Source organism: Notothenia coriiceps, unplaced genomic scaffold (assembly GCF_000735185.1).
Source record: "Notothenia coriiceps isolate Sejong01 unplaced genomic scaffold, NC01 NC01_scaffold00013592, whole genome shotgun sequence".
NCBI classification, from domain to species: domain Eukaryota; kingdom Metazoa; phylum Chordata; class Actinopteri; order Perciformes; family Nototheniidae; genus Notothenia; species Notothenia coriiceps.
In genome coordinates this window covers 424,039-445,245 of record NW_011346293.1, presented here as the reverse complement: position 1 = coordinate 445,245, position 21,207 = coordinate 424,039, and the positions used below count along the sequence as shown (strand labels likewise).

Genomic DNA, 21,207 nt, shown 5'->3' with positions numbered 1-21,207 from the left:
TATTTACTCCTGTGTTGCAATTGTAAGTACACATTTGAGGACAGTTCATACTTTTTGCTGACGTCACGAACCCGCGTGACGCAGATCAGCACTAGAGTGATTAGACAGTGCCCGGGCGCGCGACTCAGCTCCTCAGCTCTCGCGCTGCAGTAAGTTTTTTTAGTTCGCACACGCCGCATCCGGCTCGCGCTCTGGATTTTAGGACAGTTTGCTCCTCGTTCACCCGGGCAGAGAGCCACGCGAAAAACAGTGACAAAAGGTAACAAACTCGAGACATTTGTTTACGATAGCGAAAGTTGAAGCTTCGCCGTCAACTTAGAAGAGAGAGACGTTACGTTAACGGACTGTGTGTCCTGCACGCGAGGCTACATTGACTGAAATGCAGTTTGTTTGCCTCCAGCGTGGAGCTGTGGGTGAATATGTGTGAATGAACTTGTTTTACCGGACAAACAGTTGCTCAGATTGAAAACCCACTCGCATCTTGTCGATTAAACCTAACAACCTAATAACCTAAATAAGAGCCATTAGAACCTTACAAAATAAGCCAAAAGTTGTCGTAGTTAACGGGTTAAAGCACATTTGAAACTAATGTACCAACACTTTTAATCGTTTGGCGTATTTGTGCCACCATACTTCCATGTGTATGTTTATTGCTGTTCTGAGTTTCTATCTCCATTGTTTGGGGGTGTTCTTTACCCAGATGTATTGGTTATGAGTGGGACGCTCCCCCATGGGTATAGGTGGTCTATCTTTAGGATGTTCAGCACCTAATGTACTGAGTTTTATCATCTGATCTAGACAACATATAAGTTACATGTAGATGACGTTACAGCACATAGTAATTCAATATATATGGTATAAGTTATCATTATATTTAACTAACCCACTATGGTTTTATTTGTAGACATATTTTCTACGCATTTTGTCTGAGATCTACAATTGCCAACGACTGTCTCTCTGTAATGGTTGTGCAAATGACAATACAACACCAAACTAAACTATTTTACAAAGGAGCCACATTTGTGCCCTGATGTTTAGCTTCATGACAATAAATACAGTAGTTTAATTTGACTTGATACATAAACTCTCCTTCTGCTTCAAAACTCCACAAAAAGGCCTATTTTCCTTACGTTTGCTAAAAAGTAACAGAAACATAATCTTATCTTTTCAGATTTGCTAACTTGTTGCACACGATGTACAATGTTTCGGTTGCCCAATATTTACTTTTTCCCTCAACAGGATCCAGTGGACGACCGGCAGAAGAGAAAGAGCAGAAGAAGAGGAGAAGCCAGCAGAGGAGGAACAAGAAGGCAGCTTTTGAGGAGCCTGGAGGATCTATTTTGTTCGGGGACAGTGCTGCTGTATCTTTCTTCCAGGAATAAGGAGGGATAGTAGCTGTGGCTGATCTGCAGCCATGCATCGCTTAAGGACTACAATGGCAAGGCTTCGGCCTTTAACGGCTGCACAGTCAGCCCTGAGCATATCGCAGCCCAGACTCTTGGCGATAGAAGGGGGTTTACGGACGTTTAAGCCTGTGAGGTGCCTGAACACATCTGTGGCTGCTGAGCCCTTTCTTAATGGCACTAGCTCTAACTATGTGGAGGAGATGTACTATGCATGGCTGGAAAACCCCAGGAATGTCCACAAGGTAATGTACAGCTTGTGCTTGTATTTGATATTTTCACACAAAACAGGTTCAGGTCAGGTTTACTATTCAGTAGGGCCCCTTCACTTTCCTTCTGATAGGCCCATACAGATACAAACAAATGTTTCTCAATGTTTACAGATACCTGTCCAGCAGTTAGTAGGGTAAAGGTAAGCGTAGACACTTCTAGTACTCTGTGTGTTTGTGAATTTGCTTATGCATGTTTGGCATCTCAGAAACCACAGCAGCGAGCAATAGTTCAAAAAGTGAATGACACGCAGCACAGCAGAGGGACAAACACACATTGTGAGTGTGCTTATTTCACGTTGAAAGATGTTGAACCCAGGAAACAAAGTAGGTTTACATAGGTTGTACAATTACATATCTCATTACGATTGTACTAATATCATATAGAAGTTTTTGAACAACATCCCTAATGCAATAAACCTCATTAGCATCTAAGTGGCCAAACTGACGTCAGCCTGTTAGGGGATTAAAGGGTTTAAATGATCGAAATTTAAATGACTTGATTTACTTGATGATGATGGACCAAAAGCAGGTCAGATTCAAATATAATGTAAAAGGATCAGTTTTTGTTCAACCAAAACACATTTTCTTCACTTATCTGTAGTGGTAGTTGGCCATAAAGGTAGTTTAACTTTACTTTTGTCGAGATTTTATGCTATTTCTCCAAACCACAATGGTCCTTATAGATTAGATTTTTTTATTGTATTATTAACACTCAAAAGCAACATCTGTGTCCAGACTGTTAGGGAAATAATTTCCAAGGCCCATAACTTTGACCCAGTTTATCAGTTCATACTGACTGAGCACAGGCACCTGTAACCTTGGCTGCTGTGCTCTCAGTCGTTTGCCTCCCTGTTCCTGCCTGTTGGCGTCAGCTGATAGAGGTGTTATCATTCTTTCTTGTTGAGCACAACGTTGATTATTCTCTCTGAACTAGCTAAATACATGGGTCTGGGGTAGAGTTCTTCAGAGTTGATTGTGGCATCTCAACCGTGTGGTCAACCCGTGGCCCGTGACATGTCTTGTGAATTCTCCGGTCGAAGCTCCAAATAAACCGTCAGTGTTTGCCATCAAAGCTCCAGCTCTCCATGTGTCTCTCTCAGAGTTCTGACTCCAATTGCTTCAGAAGTTTCCCCCACACAGACTAAGTGTCCATGCTACTCTAGTCAAAATGCACTCTGAACTTTGAGATAAAAATGGGTTTTGAGGAGGGATTTAAAAGGGGATACTGAGTTCAACAGCCACGATGTCTAGACCGCAAAGGGCAGAAGACTATCCTTACCTATATAGTACGATTTGTAATATACATGTTTTTTTTTTTCATGCAACGTATGTCAGATACATTCATGTGAGGGTTGTTGTACCCTTGTTTTAGGACTGCTCATGCCTTAAGCCAGTTCTACTGTTGACTGTTAGACCCACAGCCTGGAGCTGATTTAAAATACTGGCTCCAGTCCAACAACAACTTCCTGTAAATCGACGAATTACCTTATACATAGAGTTGCTTCAGGCATGTCAAAACAACACTAAATAACTCTTTTGAATGTAACTTTATAGACAAAACCAGCATTAACAAACGCATTTCAAATGACTAGAAAGGCTGATTAAATGTTCCAAAGCTTATCTAGAAGTTGCTCATCAAGTTAAACAGCTTCAGATTAACAATCCAGATAACTGATAAACATCATAAGGGGGAGTAAACTGGAACCATTGGACACACACTTTCACAATGGAGAGCCATGAAAATAATGCTGAACAAACATATAAGGTTGGTCCAAGACTGTTGATTCATTGTCACTTCAAAGACTGTTTATCTTTGGTTGGGATTTGATCAAGTCATGATGTTTTTTCTGTAATATCAGACACCATGCATTCATTGTCTGCAAGTAATGGAGTGAGGCATGTGCTTCCAAGAGTTAATATCCCTTTACGGTGGCGTAGTAAAAATGTTATGTAACGCTCTACCTGTAAGCTGATATGCCACTTCAGAGGCGAAGTAAAGAAGCTTCCTTTACGCTGCGACTACTGATCCTAAAAGCCTCTGAGATAAATAAACCAATTACTCTCCTCTCTGGTTAGAAACACAGATGCAAGGTATACATAGTGCAGTGTGCACAACTTTGGTCCGGACTGAAATATCTCAATGTTTTTTCTTTGATTGCCCTGAAATGTATGGTGGCAATTGCAGTATTATAAAGCACATCATCAATAGGCCAAACTGATTCAATTCAAACATTTATGGTTGGACCTGAAAGCTCAGTCAAATAGGTAAGGCCAGTACTGAAGAAACGTTACAATACATTCTTCTTTGCAAGCTCACACTGACATTTGCAATGCTGGGAAAATATAGTACATTAATCGTTATCTCTAAGCTAGAACAAGGCAACATCTTCACAGTGCAGCCGGGTAATTCAGGATATCTTATCATCGTTCAGTAAGACACCAGCAGTTTGTCATGGCAAATGATTAACACAAAAGTTTCTTTCATCATGCTGTGCTTCCTCACAGTGACAGATTAAGGAAACCTCAAGGATCATTTTTCTAATCACATGACATTGATGATCCTCCTAGTCTTTATTTGTTATTCAGCAGATCACATTTTCCAGTATTCAAGGCAATTGCTCGACATAAACTAGATGGGCTGGCACAACATTTGGCTAAGACATTTATGGTTCAAAGACAATGTTTCGCAAAAATATTTCTGATTATCTGACTTTTTATTGACATTCTTGGTTCTAAGTTATTGGATGTGTTGAAGTGGAAATTGCTAGGCATATCATAGGGCCCCCATAGGACAACATTTGCAGTAAAAAGTTATAAAATCAAATAAAGATCACTTTGATGGCTCCAAATAGGGTTTTAAATAGGGCCATCGTCAGATAGAAACTGTTCAAATGTTGTGGTGAGTACTAACCTTCTTTTATTCTCTTTCCTGTTTCTCCCTGCAGTCCTGGGATATATTTTTCCGTAACGCTAACGCAGGGGCTCCGCCTGGTGCGGCCTATCAGAGCCCCCCCCCCCTCAGTGGGTCGTCTCAGGGACTGACCGGGGTCCAGGCCCTGATGGGGGCTCAGCCCAATCTGGAGAAACTGGTGCAGGATCATCAAGCCGTGCATTCACTCATACGGGCATACCAGGTATACTAAACCTGAGCTGATTATGTCACTTGTACAATCCTTTTTACCACTGAATTAGCTCTTATATCATTTCTAGAACTCCACACTATCTTCTGACAGGGACATTGACTATAATTCAGAACGTAAACATATTTTATACACATTATTTTGTTCCTCTTCATACTTTTCTTTACAGTATTATTACTTTGAAGCATTTTAGAGTTATGCTAAGTTCAGACGGTAGATACTGAATTTGTGGGTCTGATACTGATGTTTGGGAGTTTTAAAATATCATACAACAACGTATCAACCAATATTTTTAAAGACATAACAAAATCAATGTTCAATTAAATGTTTTTTTTGGATCCAGGATAATGAAATAAAGCCAAAACACAAAAGTAAAAGTATCAGATATAAAAGTATTCATTTGTAAACTACTGTTATATTATTATATAGATGATAATATACGTTTCTAAGCCTTTTATGTACTTTAAGCATTGCAGCTGGTATTCGGTGACAAAATATTGTCAGGTTGAAAATGTGCCTCTGAATCTTAGTAGAGAATAAGTAAACAGCACATTTTGAAATATTTAATATGATGTTTTACTTTGTAGGTTTGCACAACGAGTATATCAGTGTGTTTAATTAATGAATGTCCTGTTAATCAAACATTGTGTCTGTTAGCAGTACATTTCTTCTTTTTTTTTACAAAAACTTCCTACATCTGCTTTTAAGATTCTGCTAACATGTGTAGATAGGTTAGGAAATCTTGTAGGAAGTGGTCAGCAGTTTCCTAAAGCAGACAGACACTGATCTGCAGGAATGGGTTGACCTGTGAAACCATCCACACACTTTTAATGAGCTGCGTTGCCTTGTGTGTAGGTACGAGGGCATCACATAGCCAAGCTGGACCCCCTGGAGATCAGCTGTGTAGACTTCGACGATACCCCTTGTACCGTTGGTTTCCAGAACGTTGGTGAGAAATTTAAACGTCCTGACATGTTATGAAGGTGTTCCTCTCTGTCCCTGTCATTCACACTTCCTGTTGTATTTTTTTTTGGATCCCTTTTTTCCTCTTTTTACGCAAACCAACCACCTTTCAATGAGTGTCTTTCTACTCTCCTCTGTTTACCACTCTGTATTTCCTGTTGTCCATGTCACACATCCATCAGTTATTTATCCCGAGTGAGCTCCCCACTGCCATCGGCCTCCCACCTATTTGGCTTACTTGCGTTGAACAACACACACTCCTCCTTTCATGGAGTTTGCTTAAGGTCAGAGGTCACCACGTGGCTGAGTTGAAGCCGCAGTGCTTCATGGCTGCCGAGCTGAAGCCCTCCCATAACAAACTGAGTGACAAACAGATGAGGAGGAGCTACGGGCTTCAGAGCAGTTGCTCATACTCTTGTGAAAATGCTTCCATTTCATTTTAAAAAGTCCTTTCCTCTACCACTATTGATGTAGCCAAAAGCTGATCTCATTTCCTAAAACAAAGGGACTTCTGCCCTACTTGTGGATGTTTGGGGTGTATTTATGAATTAGAATTGTATTTATCTTCATTCTACTTTATTTATCACAGGGGAAATTTAGTTTTATGACAGTTGCTGCATTTTACAATTAAGCAAATGAAAGATAAATACAAAAATATGTATATTATACAAAAACATATTTAAATAATTAAGTTATTATTTTTAGACATTAAAAGATCAACTTCTGGCTGGCGTATATTCTCATTTTTCTATAGTTTAATAGACGATGAATTATCAAACAGTTTTTCAGGTTTTACTGTTACCTAGATTTGTATCTTTTTGATACATTTTGTTTTTGAGAATTAACGTTTTGAGTTGTCCATTTGTCGGCCCTATTTTGTCACAAACATGACTCGAGGATGAACTCATTACAATTGTTGGTGTTGGTATGAACTCAGACAACATGTTTTACACCGCAGTTCATTAGTTCATATGCCAAATATAACAACTACGGTTAGCCTTCAAAATGTTGCTGGAGGCGACACAATGTGTCCATATGTTTTGTTAAATTGACTCTCACATGTGTTTTTAATGAAGTCACCCTGTGCTGAGGTCGGAATGCAGACATAGTAGATTATTTAATAGAAGAGGAGACTGATAAAGAATTGCTAACAGCAATAACTGCATTAGTTATTTGTTATTGTAATGGGTAAGTCATAAACACGTGGTCCAAGGCTTTCTCTTTTTAAGAAGCTATCAATGTGAAACACAGGGCAAGATAACAAGACAAAGGGAGTTGTGTTAGAGGAGGACAAACGCCTCGCACAATCTGTCAACCCAAAATAATGTTTTATTGATGCTTATTACTTTAATCTAAATATCTAACAATTTATGACACAATAATTCATCCCTAATGGACGGGATAGAAAGCATTCAAGTAAAGTATGCCCTACTAAATGGGCTGCCTTCGCTTTTATTTATTTTGTAATTATTTATACCTCAAATGTATTTGACCAGATTATTATTGAGGGATATCTTTATGTCCCTCCTGTTATCAGCACATACTGTGAGGCATATTATTTTATAGTTTCTGAGGAAAACAAGATAAGAAGACATGCTTGGTGGTTGTTAACACAACACCATATATGGGGCAGTGATCAACATCAGCCAATTCCATGGTATTTCATTACTGGGTATTCAGTTTTCTGTTTTGAAAACATGTTACTACTGTGTTACTACTGTGTTAACCAAACACTGACTTGTCAGATTTGTCGCAGGAGTGCAAATAGTTCACACAAACAGTGTGTGTGTGTGTGTGTGTGTGTGTGTGTGTGTGTGTGTGTGTGTGTGTGTGTGTGTGTGTGTGTGTTTTTGCTGTGGCGAGTTATGCATGCCTGCATCGAACTGTCATTGTTCCTCATGAAAAGGTTAGGCCTCTGAGTTCAAACACAGGTGATTGTTATGAGCTGTTGTAGGATGTTTCCACAGATACTCGGGCCATTGTTCAGTCTCACCGGGTTCTGCTTTGTCCTGGTGGCGCTGAGGTTCACAGAGGTCGAGCAATGGGTCGGTTTCGGGGTCCAAATCAGCCTGAAAGAATTAATGAGAGGCTCTGTGAAATACTTAATTACAGTGTGTGTGTTTGTTTCTCTCCATGCCTCCAGATTGATCTTTTTTTAAAGAACGTCTGTCGAATCTGATAAGAGGTCGGAGCAGAACTTAAAACCTTGTTCTCTGCTCTTTTATCGCTGCGTGGTGTTCCTGAAACCACTTTCCTGTGGTTTATCATTAGCTTATTAACTGGTGTTGTGGTTCTCCCTGCTCTTCTCCATGTTGGTTTTCATCTCTTCTTGTGGAAAATGTGAAAAATGTGTTGAGTAATGCTTGGAAAGGAGGCGTGTGTGTGTTGTCGGCTGCTTCTAACCTTTGCTCAGCAGCCAGTGGCATCAAACGGAGCATATCCGGGCTTATCTGGGCCTTCTTCATTGAAATGTTACTGCGATTAGATTGGACACAGACACTCATTTATTATAGCATTCAATTATTCTGCTTAAACTTTGCAATCATCAAAGAAAGCAAGTGTGTTTTTTCAAATGTCATGCAGGGGCTGTTCACAGAGGGGAGTCTAAAGGTCTCTTATGTAACACAGAGCGGACTCGGCCATATTGGATTGTAAACCCCCTGTCCTCAGCACAGCAGCCTGCACTCATTTGCTGACAGAGGTGTACGAACACACACATAGATACACCCACCCCCCCCCCTCCTCCTCTGTTTCATTTAGTCTTATCTCTGTTTGCTGCATCCAGTACATAACATGCTTTAGAATGATCAACACGAGCTCAAGCTATAGTGTCTCACACAGAATCCAACCCATCAGTCCATCAGTCCTGTTGGTTTCCTGCTTAAACCACGTAAGCTGCTTTTTAATGTGCCTTGTTTAACATACTGTGCAGTTTAGTCAAAGGTGACGTCAGCAATGTCCTGTCAAGTTGTTTAAATTAAGTCATAAACACAAGGAACGTTAGAAAATGTGACAATTTAGTTGATGCATCAGTGAAAAAAATAAGATATGAACAAATCAATTAATGAATCAAATAACAGATCATTTATAAACCAGTTTCTATATACTGTAGTTGTCAAGCAAGCGTTTAAGTGAGATTCACAGTATAATTTATTGCACATTTTATAGATGAAGAAATAATGAATGAATAAAAAAAAGTATTTAACAACCAAACCTTTTTTTCCCCCTTTGCATTCTTACAAGAACATCACAAATAACAGATCTATAAAGTCAGGCTTTATCATAATTTATAATGCTGATGGAGGCAGTAACAAAATGGAAACTAGATTAATAAAGTTAACATTGCATTACAAAGACAAACAAAAGAAGATGCCAAAAGCCACAGCTTCAGGTGAAAACCTTTCAAGCTGATTTGAAAGACACATGTCTGATCTTGTTTGTCAGGTCTGCCCAGAGCCTCGGGGCCTGAAAGCTGGGACACTTTAAAACTGTGTTGAGTTCAGTGATGATTCTGTAGTAACCCCAAGAGAGCTTTGGCCTCATCAGGGAACAAAAGATACAATTATGTGACCGATTTGATATAATGAGGTGTTCTCAAACTCTCTTAATAATCCAATAATGAGAACATAATCTACTTTTTCTCCTTTCTTTGTCTCTGCCGATTTCACACCAAGTACTTTGCTGTACTTAGTTCCCAGCACTTAGTTCCCTCATGGAACTAAAGAGTAGATCACGTTCACACCGGAATAAGTCCCTGAGGGAAGATTATGCAAATGAAGCCGCTGACTTCACTTCTTCTTCTTCTGCTTTGGGTTTACTGGCAGGCCGCGAACAACTTCACATCGTATACTGCCACCCGAAGTCCCCGGAGTTGGGGACCGGCTTCAGTCGAAGCTGCTGTGAAGACTCCCAGCAGCTTCGACTGAAGCCTTCCGAGTAAATCGCCAGAACGCCGACACCTCCTCATCTCCACCGCTCCCATGTTTTTAGTATTCTGGACAAAATGTAATCTGACAGATGAGACAGCTGTTAAGGCAGTTAAATGGTAATAAAAGTAAACTAAAAAAAGTAAGCAGGGGTCACACATTCCAGATAATCTTCTATTTACGGATGTTTCCTCCTCTTCTGTGTCTTAATAATATGTTAGTCATGTGGTATTTTTCTGTTCCAAGCTGTTTTTAAGCCTGACCTTGACCTGATTTGCATGCCTACGCTTTCTGCTCATGTCAATGTCTTTGAAACAGGTGTTTACGGACTGGTGGAATCCGACCTGGACAAGGTGTTCCGGCTCCCCACCACCACTTTCATTGGGGGCAGCGAGAGCTCTCTGCCTCTCAGAGAGATTATCCGACGACTGGAAGTAAAGTATTTAAAATGTGTCAAAATGGACACCTTTTATGCAGTGGTGCCATTCAAAGTATAATAACAGGATAAAAACAAATTTAGTACAAAAATGTAATTTAATAATAGCAATAAATAAAATGTTTGATAGCAATTATTTAACATGAGCAACAGAGCCGGCCAGCTAACCAATCAGAGCAGACTGGGCTCTGGTTTCAGACAGAGGGTGACAAAAGGTGTAGCAGCACTGGCAGTATGAGAAAAGTAAAGAGCTCTTTGAACATTAAAGCATGTAAACATGTCACAGTAGAAGCACAAAATACAAATATGAACCTGAAAATGATCGGAATAGGGCCCCTTTAATGCGTTTGAGCAGCCAAGTGAACACTGAGATCAGCTTCAAGCTTTACCAGGACATGATAGTGAAGAGTAGAGTTAAAACGTTCTTCTCTCTCGTTTAGATGGCCTACTGTCAACACATCGGAGTAGAGTTCATGTTCATTAATGACTTGGAGCAGTGCCAGTGGATCAGAGAGAAGTTCGAGACACCTGGAATCATGCAGTTCAGTCTGGAGGAGAAGAAGACTCTTTTGGCCAGAATGATCCGCTCCACAAGGTCTGTCTACACATTCCTCAACACTCCTTATACTCCTCAACTATAAAAGCATGCAAAGCAGCTGCAGGGGGAGTTTGGGCAGGGGGATAGATGTTCTGAGCCACAATGTGACGCAGCACACCTTCACAGGTTTGAGGAGTTCCTCCAGAGGAAATGGTCGTCAGAGAAACGCTTTGGTCTGGAGGGTTGTGAATCGCTCATCCCGGCCCTCAAAACCATCATCGACATGTCCAGTCTGAGCGGAGTGGAGAGTGTGATCATGGGGATGCCTCACAGGTAGACAATGACATTACATCTTATCCAATAAGATACCAAACACTCTTTTTCAGGGCCAAAATCTATTTCAATTCCTACAGCGTTTGCCGAATGCACACATTGTTGACGCTTGGAAAGATCAAATCAAGGTTTAGTAGATGTTCCCACCTTAGATATGAGACTTTTGATCATTAAAACATTTATGATCATGATTTGTTAACTCCTTCATCCTTTAATAACTATTGTTGAACTGTCTTGTATGAGTGTTTTCTTTTTTTAAATATGTGTATTTTCACATGTACAATGATACAATGATGTTATTCCACTTTATGAAGTTGATCCCTGACGAATATCAGTGTCGCTAATAAACTCAGTGATTCCAGTTTAGGGGGGTTTCAACCCTTTTTGTCACATGATAGCATCTGATGAAAAAGCCTTTGCTTGAATTTCCCTTCCTAATGTAACTTCTCCATCTCCAGAGGAAGGCTGAATGTTCTCGCTAACGTGATCCGGAAAGAGCTGGACCAAATCTTCTGCCAATTTGACTCCAAGCTAGAGGCTGCTGATGAGGTCTGAACAGGTCACTAGGACTGATAATGACCATTTCCAATGAATCTGTTGATTCTTTTGTATTCAGTGATTATTTGTTTGTTGTAAAAGAAAATATATTTATTGACTTGATAAAGAGCCTCAACTGACAATCATTTTTTATTTTTGTTTTCCTTTTAAATGCCATCAATTAACCATAAGTGTAAGGCTAAACAGTCTTCCTGAGGTTGATGGGTTTCACTTTTTTGTGATATTCTGCTCTCAGGGTTCTGGTGATGTGAAATATCACTTGGGGATGTATCACAAGAGGATGAACCGGGTCAGCGACCGGGAAATCTCAATGTCCCTCATGGCCAACCCGTCCCACCTGGAAGCTGTGGACCCCGTGGTGCAGGGCAAGACCAAAGCTGAGCAGTTCTACAGCGGAGACACTGAGGGCAAGAGGGTACTGAGGTTTATTCAAACATGGAAGAAGAGAAGCACCTTTCCTTGTGTTCTTAACATGTTTGTAACCTATTGAATGATTTCACAGGTGATGTCTATTCTGCTTCACGGTGATGCTGCATTTGCAGGCCAGGGTATCGTGTACGAGACTTTCCACCTGTCTGACCTGCCGTCCTACACTACACATGGCACCATTCATGTGGTGGTCAACAACCAGGTCTTTTTATTCACAGCTAGCATGCTATCATGTCCATATTTTATTTCAGCATACACTGTGATTTTAAAGTCATTTAGAATATTACCAAAACAAAATTGAAAAGAAAACAGTACAGCTACATTAATGTTATTTTCTATAAGTTTGAGGGCATAATAAATCATAACAATGTCTTCAACTTTGCACTTGATGATGATAACAGCTGTTATTGTAGTAATTTAAAACTCTCTTCCACACAGATTGGTTTCACCACAGATCCCAGGATGGCACGTTCCTCTCCTTATCCGACAGATGTAGCACGCGTGGTCAACGCACCCATCTTCCACGTCAATGCAGACGACCCAGAGGCTGTAATATATGTGTGTAAAGTGGCATCTGAATGGAGAAACACTTTCCACAAAGACGTAGTCGTAGACCTGGTAAGTTTATAGGAGGTGTTTTGTCAAGTCAAATAATGTCAGCAATATACCAATCCATCTTTGTTGAAATTTGAAAGAGAAGCCTGACAGATGTAGGAAGTTGAGAATCTGGTTGTGAGGAAAGTAAAGGTCACGTTCATGCCTAAATCCTCCAGTGATACATTGAGAGACAGCAGCTGGGGACAGGTTCATGGGAGAGAAACTAGAGATGTTACATTAAAAAAATTGGTCAACTGTCAGCAGGAGGTTTCAATCAAAGGCACTTTTAGAAAGGTAAATAAACTAACAGCTGTTTTTGATAAAGTACACTACCAGTCCAAAGTTTGGACACACCTTCGAATTCGAAGTTTTTTATTTATTATAATTTGTTCTACTTTGTAGATTAATGCTGAAGACATCAAAACTATGAAAGAACACATATGGAATTATCTAGTTAACAAAAAAGTGTTAAGAAATCCAGAATATGATTTTTATTTTATATTCTTCAAAGTAGCCACCTTTTGCCTTGATGACAGATTTACACACTCTTGGCTTTTCTCAATCAGCTTCATGAGGTCGTCACCTGGAATGGTTTTCAATGAACACGTGTGCCTTGTCAAGAGTCCATTTATGGAATGACTTGCCTTCTTAATGTGTTCGAGACCATCAGTTGTGTTGTGCAGAGGTAGGGTGACGCTCAGTGGAAAGCCCGATTTGACTACTGTTGTAATCCATATTATGGCAAGAACGACTCAACTCAGTAAAGAGAAACGACCGTCCATCATCACTTTAAGAAATGAAGGCCAGTCGATCCGGAAGATGTCAAGAACTTTGAATGTATCCTCAAGCGCAGTCGCAAAAACCATCGAACGCTATGATGAGACTGGCTCTCATGAGGAAAGGAAGAGAAAGAGTTAGCTCTGCTGCAGAGGATAAATACATCAGAGTTACCAGCCTCAGAAACCGCAAATTAAAGTACGTCAGATTAGAGCCCACATCAATGATCACAGAGCTCAAGCAGCAGACAAATCTCAGCACCCATTGTTCAGAGGAGACTGCGTGAATCAGGCCTTCATGGTCGATTGATGCAAAGAAGCCACTACTGAGGATGAACAAGAAGAAGAAGAGAATTGTTTGGGCCAAGAAACACAAGGATTGGATATTAGACAGTGGAAATCTGTACTTTGGTCTGATGAGTCCAAATTTGCGATTTTTGGTTTCAACCGCTGTGTCTTTGTGAGACGCAGAGAAGGTGAGCGGATGGTTTCTGCATGTCTGGTTCCCACTGTGAAGTGTGGAGGAGGAAGTGTGATGGTGTGGGGGGGCTTTGCTGGTGACACTGTTGGTGATTGATTCAGAATTCAAGGCACACTTAACCAGCATGGCTACCACAGCATTCCGCAGTAGCCAGCAAAGAACATATTCTGGATTTTCTGTAACACTTTTTTGTTTACTAGATAATTCCATATGTGTTCTTTTATAGTTTTGATGTATTCAGTATTAATCTACAATATAGAAACAATTTTAATAAATAAAAAACATTGTTATTGGGGTCGAGAGGCTAAGAGTGGCGTAAGGGGACAGGCAAAGAAAGCAGTTCAGGTTTATTAACCATAGAGGAACAGGGAATACAAAAAAAAAAATGCATAAATAACTAACATAATGTGGTTATACATATGAGACAATGGGAACCTTGAACTTTGACCTGAACGAGTCAATAGAGCAATTAAGGGTGACACAGATGAAGTACTGAATTGGTCACTTGATTGTTGACATAAGAAAATGCCTAACCTCTTGTTTTCTCACATTCAGGTGTGTTACAGACGTAATGGCCACAATGAGATGGATGAGCCGATGTTCACCCAGCCGCTCATGTACAAGCAGATCAAGAAGCAGAAAGGGGTCCTGCAGAAGTTTGCTGAGAAAGTCATTGCTGAGGGAGTGGTCACAACACAGGCATATGAGGTAAAGCAGCCTGCCCTGCTGTAGCTACTGCTTATCAAGCACGCTCAATATGTACAGCTTTTTTTGCAAATTGAAAAAACCATGTAGGTTTCATTGTCAGCAATGTGAAAGACATCTCGGCTCTGTGAGACATTATGAAGCATCTCTATCTCAATGAAAGGGGGATTGAATAGTCTGACAAGGAATTGTGCGTTTGAGAGGTGCAAATGGAAAAAAGCTGTTGTGATAGCAGCAGGGACTAGACAGAATAATGGATGACTTTCAGACACAAAAAAAGAGTTTATGCATTTCTAATTCCAATTCCTGTGAGGAGCTTCACTTAAAAGAGGATTTGAATGAAGTACTGTACAAAGACAGGAGATTTAGAGGGCAATTAATCATGTCAGTTATTTGAGACATTAAGGAGGTCACTTGTTTGAAGCTAACATCCTTCCTGTTCTGAAAGTCATGCCAAAATCAAAGGCTGTCAAACGCTGTAACTCTCTGGAGGAGGTGAATATGTTTGGAGACCTATATACTAAACACAAGACAGAAAGTTGCTTCTTTGGAGACGGATATATTCAAGTTTTCAATGAACTTGCATTCATCTTTTTCAGGAGGAAGTGGCGAGGTACGACAAAATATGCGAAGATGCTTACAACCGCTCCAAAGATGAGAAGATCCTTCACATCAAACACTGGCTGGACTCACCGTGGCCTGGTAAGGAGTCTTGTTCTTTTATTTGTGTTCTAACTTGTATGTCTTCTCTACAGAATGTGGTCTGGACATTTCTTCCTTGTGATGTGTTTGTGTGTCTGTCTGCAGATTTCTTCAACCTGGATGGACAACCCAAAACTATGCACAGCCCTCCGACTGGCATCAGTGAAGAGGAGCTCAAACATATTGGAAACATCGCTTCTTCTGTGCCTGTGGAAGACTTCACGATCCACGGAGGTACTTTATGATCTTCTCCTGTTTCAAACAACCCCTTATTGGGCTGTCATGTCTGTTTTTGAATGCCGTGTTTCCATGTTTCAGGTTTGAGTCGTATCCTAAAGGGCCGTGCAAATATGGTGGATCAGCGGGTGTGTGACTGGGCTCTTGGAGAATACATGGCCTTTGGCTCTCTGCTCAAAGAGGGGATACACATTCGCCTCAGTGGACAGGATGTGGAGAGAGGCACGTTCAGGTAATCCTGACACAAAAAACATTAACTGCTTTGTAAATGTATTTTTCTCTGTGTTTTGGGCAACTTTTGTGTAAAAGTGACTTCAGAGAAACCCCCCCCCCCCCCCCCCCACACTATGAGAACTGTCAACTAACTACTGCTGTACGTTCAACTGGAAAATAAGACCTGCTATGTATAAAAAGTGCCATTAAACAACCTCTGTAATGATTTGGTGCTATATAAATCAAATTCACTTGAACTGACTTGACTAAATGATTTCCTCCACAGCCATCGACACCATGTTCTTCACGACCAGAACGTTGACAAGAGGATCTGCATCCCCATGAACTACGTTTCTCCTGATCAAGCTCCTTACACTGTGTGCAACAGCTCTCTATCTGAGTATGGAGTACTAGGTGAGTAGCATACGCAAAACTGTTGGTACTTTTGAATCTGTGGTACCTGTAACTTGATGGGTAACTCTTTCTAGGGAAGCTACTTGGGATTGTATTTACTTTGGAAGTAGAGCAAGATGGAGAACAAACCTTATATAAATGTTGGATAGTGTTTTATTTACTGAACCTGCTCTGTTTGTGCCCGTTTTCTTTGTGCAGGTTTTGAACTAGGCTTTGCCATGGCCAGTCCCAATGCGCTGGTGCTGTGGGAGGCCCAGTTTGGAGACTTTAATAACACAGCCCAGTGTATCATCGACCAGTTCATCAGCTCGGGTCAGGCCAAGTGGGTCCGACAGAACGGCATTGTGTTGCTGCTTCCTCACGGCATGGAGGGGATGGTAGGAACTGAGAAACTTGATCTGCTACATTCTGACTTGTCTTTGTCTCATGGAGCTGCAATGTCACCAGTGCTGAACAACATTATCACAGGAGATTGTTCAAAACATCTTACCTGTCGATTATTGATTGGTGTTCATTTGTTTCCCTTTCTCTTAGGGTCCAGAGCACTCGTCTGCCCGCCCTGAGAGGTTTCTACAGATGTGCAATGATGACCCTGATGTTTTCCCTGTGAGTGTCAATAACATAACATTTCTCTCCCTCTGTCAATGCTCCTTATAACTTTAGATGATGCTCATATTCATTAGAATGACACTTTTCAGTCCAGCTCTTTGTTTGTCTTTATGGTGAAATCAGAAATGGCTAGTGACCATAGCAACCTGACTTACCATGACGCTGATTTACAATCCTGGAGGTGTAGATAGTGAGGTGACTTTCCTTGTTTATCTGATGTTGCACGGAAGTTTGTTTGACCTCATGATCAGATGTGGAGCCTTGCAACTTTATATGGAGAGTTTATAGAGTTCATCATACTTTTCGTTTGCCAAGATGTGAACCAAATAGGCTAAGTATTGAAGGGTTAGGGCAGTTCTAAAATGAACAGAATGATTCTCCATGAAAAGAAAGAAAAGACAAAGAATATTAACAGGTGACTGCATGTTTCTTTGGTAATGACTTCTACCTTAGCTCTGAATTGCAACTCTACTTTCTCTCACAGAAAATCACTCAGGACTTCGCAGTGCATCAGCTGTATGACTGTAACTGGATCGTGGTGAACTGCTCCACTCCGGCAAACTACTTCCACGTCCTCCGCAGACAGATCCTGCAGCCCTTCAGGAAACCTGTGAGTGACACACCTTAAACGGATCAAAGCACAAGATAATGTGGTTCGAGCTCACTGAGCATTTCCCTGTGCTCTTTCTTTAGCTGATAGTGTTTACTCCCAAGTCGCTGCTGCGCCATCCTGAGGCCAAGTCCAGCTTTGATGACATGCTGCCAGGTCAGTACTGACAGAAAGATGGGCAGGAAAGTGAAGATGGTGAGGTCTTTCCCTCTAAAATACTGGTTGGTTTCTTGCTGTGTTATTTAAAGTTTGTGTGTGTTTGTTATCCTGCAGCCACCATCTTCAAGCGTCTAATCCCAGACGAGGGGCCTGCAGCTGCCAGCCCAGAAAAGGTGAAGAGAATCGTTTTCTGCAGCGGGAAGATCTATTATGAACTGACCCGGGAACGCAAAAACAGAGGCATGGAGGACACTGTGGCTGTGATTCGCATCGAACAGGTAACAAAAGAATAAAGGTGGTGTTTATAAGTATAGAGTTAAAACTGAAGAGGAGAAATTGGGAAAGGGAACGCGCAGTGGGTGTGTGGATTTCAGTTTTACAACAAAAACAGTTTTGGAGGTGATGTATGTGCCTGGTTTGTATAAAGGCAGCTTCACTTGTGACATACAAGTATTTCGGTCAAGACTAATGATCACAATTGTAAATTATTTATTCTGTTTTTGGGGTCTTAACTTTCACTTTCTAAAGATATACAAATAGTTAATCTCTGGTTTACATTGTGAGTAAATAAAACAAATTAGCTGGGAAATCCGAGTAGAAAGACGTTTTCTTTAGTATCAAATGAATCCTGTGATAGTTATCTGTATATGGATGGGTACACTGCTAACAGGAACTGCTAACAGATAGTTTAGCACACATTTAATGCTGACAATTTACGAATGAAGTTGTAGCAAACGGCTAACGCTAACTAACATTTGTCCCCCGTATCCCCAATGGGAATGACAATGGATTATCGCCCAAATATATAATTAACATCAGACCTTTCTCTCTGTTTTCAGCTCTCCCCCTTCCCGTTTGATCTGGTGAAAGCAGAGACTGATCGTTACTCGAATGCTGACCTGGTGTGGTGTCAGGAAGAGCACAAGAACCAGGGTTACCACGACTACGTCAAGCCCCGAATCTGCACCACCACCAACCATACCCGCCCCGTTTGGTGAGTTCTACAGGAATACAGTTTCAGGAACTATCTCTGCTTTGAATGTATGGTCACTTTGTGTGTCTGTGTGTGTATGTTTGCAGGTATGCTGGTCGTGACCCTGCAGCAGCTCCAGCTACTGGAAACAAAAAGACTCACCTCACGGAGCTGCAGCGCTTAGTGGACGCAGCGTTCGATCTGGATGCATTCTCAGGAAAAATCTAACTGGTTTACACCTCCCTCCGCTCTCCCTCTCCTCTGCTCTCACCTGCCTGTCCAGTTTCAGTGCAGGACCCCTCCCCAGACTGGCTTTAAATTGTACCTACAACACTTTGCATTGATGTGTTTTTTCCTCAATATACCTCCATATCAGACCTACTATCAGTCGTAATCTTCAAACAAAGCGCACAATGACCTTTAACACTGTTACCATGAAGACCTCGTGTTCAGTGTTTGACACTATTACAGAAAATAATGCAAGTTCACCTGCAATGAATGTATGAATTCTTACATTAATTTGTAAGACAAATACTCGATCTTCATTTTAGTAATAGCAACCTGCTCTGCACCTCCACACAATAAACCGTATGCAATCACCTCCAGAAGAATTATTTAAAAAATGAATTGATCTGTTGCAGATTGCCTAAAAAGGAAAAGGTTTTAGACCACCATAAGAAATGAAGAAACTTCAGTGCACATTTTTAAAGGATGGTTAGATTTCCAAGGACATAAGCGTGTTCTTCCCGAGAAGTAGATGAGTTGGAAAACCATGCGCGGTAAGTTGGTTAAACTTTAAAGGTGCTAGTAGGGACATTTTAAAAAAGGAACTGTGAGCCAGCCAGCTGTTTCCCCACGTGTACAGACTTTATGCTAAGCTAAACTAACCAGCTGCCGAGAGTAGTATCATATTTAGCGTTTATATTCTCAACTGACTGACTGAAGAAGGCAAATAAGCGTATTTCCCAAAATATTAAACGATTCCCTTTTTGAAATGGAGTTGAATGTCCAAGAATGTTTCACAACTACAGTGTGATAGTGGACAATGAGGTAAACCTATACAAATATAATGTTGATTGATTATTTGAAAGGCTGAGTTACAATAGCTAAATAATGGGATAAAGGGATGTCTTTAAGCTCCTTTTATTATGTTTTTGATTTGACCCCCTACATTCAAAAGTGAAACCTTTTGAAAACATTAATGTCTGCCTTTTGAGAGAACTAGATTAAAGGGACTCGTATGAATGTATTTCTGCACTTGTATCGGAGTTCAGCAGAGACTTTAAAATGACCCAGGTTGTTATCTGCCTGCGATCAGAGGGGTGGCTTCATGTGCATCTTCATTTACAGTAACATAAACACACACACCCCTTGTTTCAGTTCATTTTACCTAATTTGTTGTTTTTTCATATATCATGCTTGAAATCTTCTTCCTCCTCCATGGTTCCCTCAACGTCCTGTCTCATCACTGTAAACGTCTGTTTGTGCCAAATGTAATGGATTATTTGAAATTACATTTCAATAACAAAAAAACAATCATGCCTCCAAAGGAAAATACTTGTAATACAACATGTGAGATTACTCAGCTCCTCAGATTTGTAGGATGTATTTATTTTCATAAAGTGTTGTATGTTTTATTGTTTTAAAAAATAAAGATTATAGTTCCTGGTGAACAGTGCTGTTGGAGTTTATTGTGTCTATTTGAGCTACTAAAACCTCTTGTATAGTCTTTTTTATATTATACATTTTTAAACATAGAATAATGTGCTTTATACTTAAATACATAACTCTTAGTGTCTTTATAACTTTTTATTGAAAAACTAAAGGTCTACTTCGCTGATACATTATAATCCTACAAAATATAATCAACTAAATAATGATGTTATGAATTATAGATTAAGATAAAACTAGTGTATTGAAATTGACAAGATACATAGAAGTGTATATACATACATTTATAGCAGCATTTAAGTGAAAACCACATTAATTCCTAATAAACAATTCAATAATTCTAGATATAGCCTTTTACTGTGAAATGGGGCCATTCTGCACAATGGGTAAAATCATAAGATTAAAACTATATGCACTTTTATTGAAAATACTAGTGTGCATTTACTTCTGAATGTATAAAGTATATCGACATTCTTTTTTAGAAGCCTCCAATATTTAAAAATGACTGCTTTACCCCATGGATGTATAATATGAACGCTTTACCCTACGAGGTGATTCCAGATACGGTCCCTCCCTCCTAACTCGCATTAACCCCTTTCCCGCTTTTTCCATCACCAGACAAGACGCCAGACCACCTGACCTGACCCAGGTCAGTTTTATATAAAGCTGTTTTTACATTTAGAATAATCTTATTCTCTCATAAATCAATGTTTATTTTGTTTTAATTAGTGCATTTGTGCTGATTTACCTGTACAATAGCTGTATTTGATTTATTATCCAGGGAACACTGTAGCCAATTATTCTTGTTAACAGCTGTAAGAGAGCTGTATGTGAAGTGTATGCTATGTTTTTTTTTTCCTTATGTGTTTTGTAATTTTTGTATTGACTAGTGCCCCAGCCAAAATGAGATTCCACAACTCAAGTGGGTTAGGGTTAGGGTTATATATAGGGTTTCATATACTAAACAACATGCAGAGTATGCTTTCAATCTTTATTAATCAGCACAGTCACATGTAACTCCTACACCAGGGGTTCCCAACCTTTTTTCCCAAGAGCCCCCCC

At 40.2% G+C, this 21,207-nt stretch overlaps 1 protein-coding gene across 1 annotated transcript; it reads left to right on the top strand.

Annotated features, from left to right (window-relative positions):
- Positions 1-172: 172 nt before the first annotated feature.
- Positions 173-20,135, top strand: ogdhb (oxoglutarate dehydrogenase b). The gene is made up of 23 exons (XM_010774165.1): positions 173-259; positions 1,240-1,648; positions 4,621-4,809; positions 5,671-5,764; positions 10,023-10,138; positions 10,581-10,735; positions 10,865-11,011; positions 11,470-11,560; positions 11,805-11,984; positions 12,072-12,200; positions 12,437-12,616; positions 14,408-14,560; positions 15,157-15,259; positions 15,365-15,493; positions 15,578-15,728; positions 15,996-16,123; positions 16,322-16,500; positions 16,658-16,729; positions 17,217-17,342; positions 17,426-17,498; positions 17,616-17,779; positions 18,341-18,495; positions 18,582-20,135. The coding sequence occupies exons 2-23, from the start codon at positions 1,415-1,417 to the stop codon at positions 18,700-18,702; spliced, it is 3,069 nt and encodes a 1,022-aa protein (XP_010772467.1). The 5' UTR covers positions 173-259; positions 1,240-1,414; the 3' UTR covers positions 18,703-20,135.
- Positions 20,136-21,207: the final 1,072 nt, after the last annotated feature.